Raw genomic sequence first — 2,459 nt, forward strand, 5'->3', positions numbered from 1 at the left:
AAACATTTTAGAGTTGAGAGTACACAACGTGTCTTTCTTTACTTCCGGTTCTGTAAAAAGGAAACATCTGTTTGGTTCCAGGACAGGAAAAAAGGATGTCTAGCTCTGGTACTGATGCTGATGCTCAAGATAAACCTGTTAAAATCGATAAGTGGGATGGCACTGCATTAAAAAATGCATTAGATGATGCTGCCAAAAAAGTTATGTTAGATAAATACAACATGAAAGAATCACACTCTCTCATGGACGGTCGACTGATGATCTGCACAGTTGCTGTTGGATTTGCTATGTTTGCGTTGATCTGGGATTATCTTAATCCCTTCCCCGCATCAAGAACCGTTCTAATCATTTGTGTATTGTCTTACTTTCTTCTTATGGGCGTGTTAACTTTATACACCACTTATACCGAAAAGGGTATATTTCTAGTGGCTTTAGATAAAGATAAAGCTGGAGTAGATCCCGATGACATATGGACCTTGGCATCAGTTCTCAAAAAATATGATGATATCTACATGCTGAGTTTAACTTTTGAAGATGGAAAGACAAAGAAACAACGAACAGTTGAAAAGGGGCACTCTGTGGCTAATTACTTTGACGAAGAAGGATCCTTATGTGTAGAAAAATTTGAACCATTTGTCCGACTACTGAAAGACAGTCTTAACTTTGAAAAGAAAGGAAATTAGCTTTGAGAAAGTAGAATGCATGAGTGAAGAAGTGTCCCCCAAAAATTATATTTTATTTTTGTTTGAAAGTCTGTTTCCATATTATATAACTTCAGTACTTCACCCATGAACACTTTTCACTGTGTAAGCTTAATAATGTATGATGTGTCCAAGTATATTTTTTTTTTTTTTTTTTTAAAAACCCTACAGATTTAAAGTTTTATGAGAATCAATTCATAGCTACATATATTGTACATGCAGCAGACGAAAACTATCAATTTCTTTTTAATATCTGTATATATTCGTAAAGTTAATGGTAGTGGGTTAAAAGTGTTATTCTAGTGAATGCATCGTTGTTACTTTGTGCAAATGAGAAATCAAGTCACATGGGAGATTGTCTATTTGTTACATTTTTATGGCAGATGTCTAATACATGAATGATTGAAATAAAAAATAATGTCTTCTACTAATATATAACTGCGTTTACATGCCCATTTAACTCTTTCTAATAAATGATTGTACATGTATTATATGTTTGTAAAGTAGATTCACTTTATTACCTCTTACCTCATTAGGAGCAGAATGAGTTAATCAAATAAATTAGTTCATAAATTGTACAAATAGCAACCAAGATGCATGAAAGTCTTTTTTGCTGGTCCAATTCGCTTTTTTGACACATAACATCTTTTCTATACCAACAGATGAGTGGACTGTGTGCTACAGCTTTTCGTTGGCTTTGCAATATAGATCTTATAATCGGTATTCACCCGTCATGACAAACATTCCCTAATTTAATGGAGTGATGATATGGAATGTGTAGATGACAAATCATGCCTTATTTATTATGTGTTTGGTTTACCAGTATGACCTAGTCTTTTACTTGGTAGCACTGATTAACTGGTGCTTTGTGAATAGTATGTTTTCTTAGTTTAAGATTGAAAATATTTTATAGTTGTAGTTACGTGTATAATTTTGTTTCAAACTGACAATAACATTGGCTTGTTTAATTTATGTGGGTTGAGGGCAATTATATCAACAAAAAACAAATTGGAATAAGTCTACTAGTGCTATAATAAAATATGAAGCCGACATTGCATTACGACAGGCAATTTTCTTTTGGGATGCTTCAGTGTTTGCATTATGGTAATATTAAAGTACAATTTTCAAAAAGTCCCGCATGTTAAAGAGCAGTTGAAAAAAAATACTCTTGTTATTGAAATATTTGCATGTATCGTCACTTAAATTTGTGTTTGGATATTGTGTAATATGAGATGTAAATACTATCTAACCAAATGTATCCATAAAACACATTGTATTCTGTAAGCACAATTGCAAATAGCTGTTAATTAGATGTAACTTAAAAATGTGCATATAGTACCTGGATACTAATGATTTTAGAAATGCTTATCTTATAGCACTAACAGTTGTTACATGTGCTTTCTGACGATTCATTGCATACTTTTTTTTTTAAAGTTAATTTGATGTATCTATTATATTATAATTGTTCATAATCAAAGTATTCTTGATTTATAAATAAATTGTCTTTACAATTTCTTGTCTATCATTGTTATAATTTCTTTTCAAGCGGAAAAGTTACTTTTCAAGACGCAATGACATTCTGTTAATTTCTAATGTAATTTCACCAGGGTCCTTGCTACTACCAGCAATTATGCTGCATTTAATTTACCCTGCCCTATCGTACAGAAGACCAATTCTGCCTTTCACTACTGTAGGATAAAATAAGCCAGCTGCAAGGGTGTTTTCTTCCGAGTATACCAATCAACTTTAACACAAGTA

General features: G+C 32.2%; 1 protein-coding gene across 1 annotated transcript; it reads left to right on the forward strand.

Moving 5' to 3' along the window:
* Positions 1–2,214, forward strand: LOC126809531 (signal peptidase complex subunit 2). Its single transcript, XM_050534159.2, has one exon. It carries the CDS (start codon positions 96–98, stop codon positions 681–683), a length of 588 nt encoding a protein of 195 aa, XP_050390116.1. The 5' UTR covers positions 1–95; the 3' UTR covers positions 684–2,214.
* Positions 2,215–2,459: the final 245 nt, after the last annotated feature.

The sequence above is a fragment of the Patella vulgata genome, chromosome 2 (genome assembly GCF_932274485.2).
Source record: "Patella vulgata chromosome 2, xgPatVulg1.2, whole genome shotgun sequence".
Taxonomy (NCBI): domain Eukaryota; kingdom Metazoa; phylum Mollusca; class Gastropoda; family Patellidae; genus Patella; species Patella vulgata.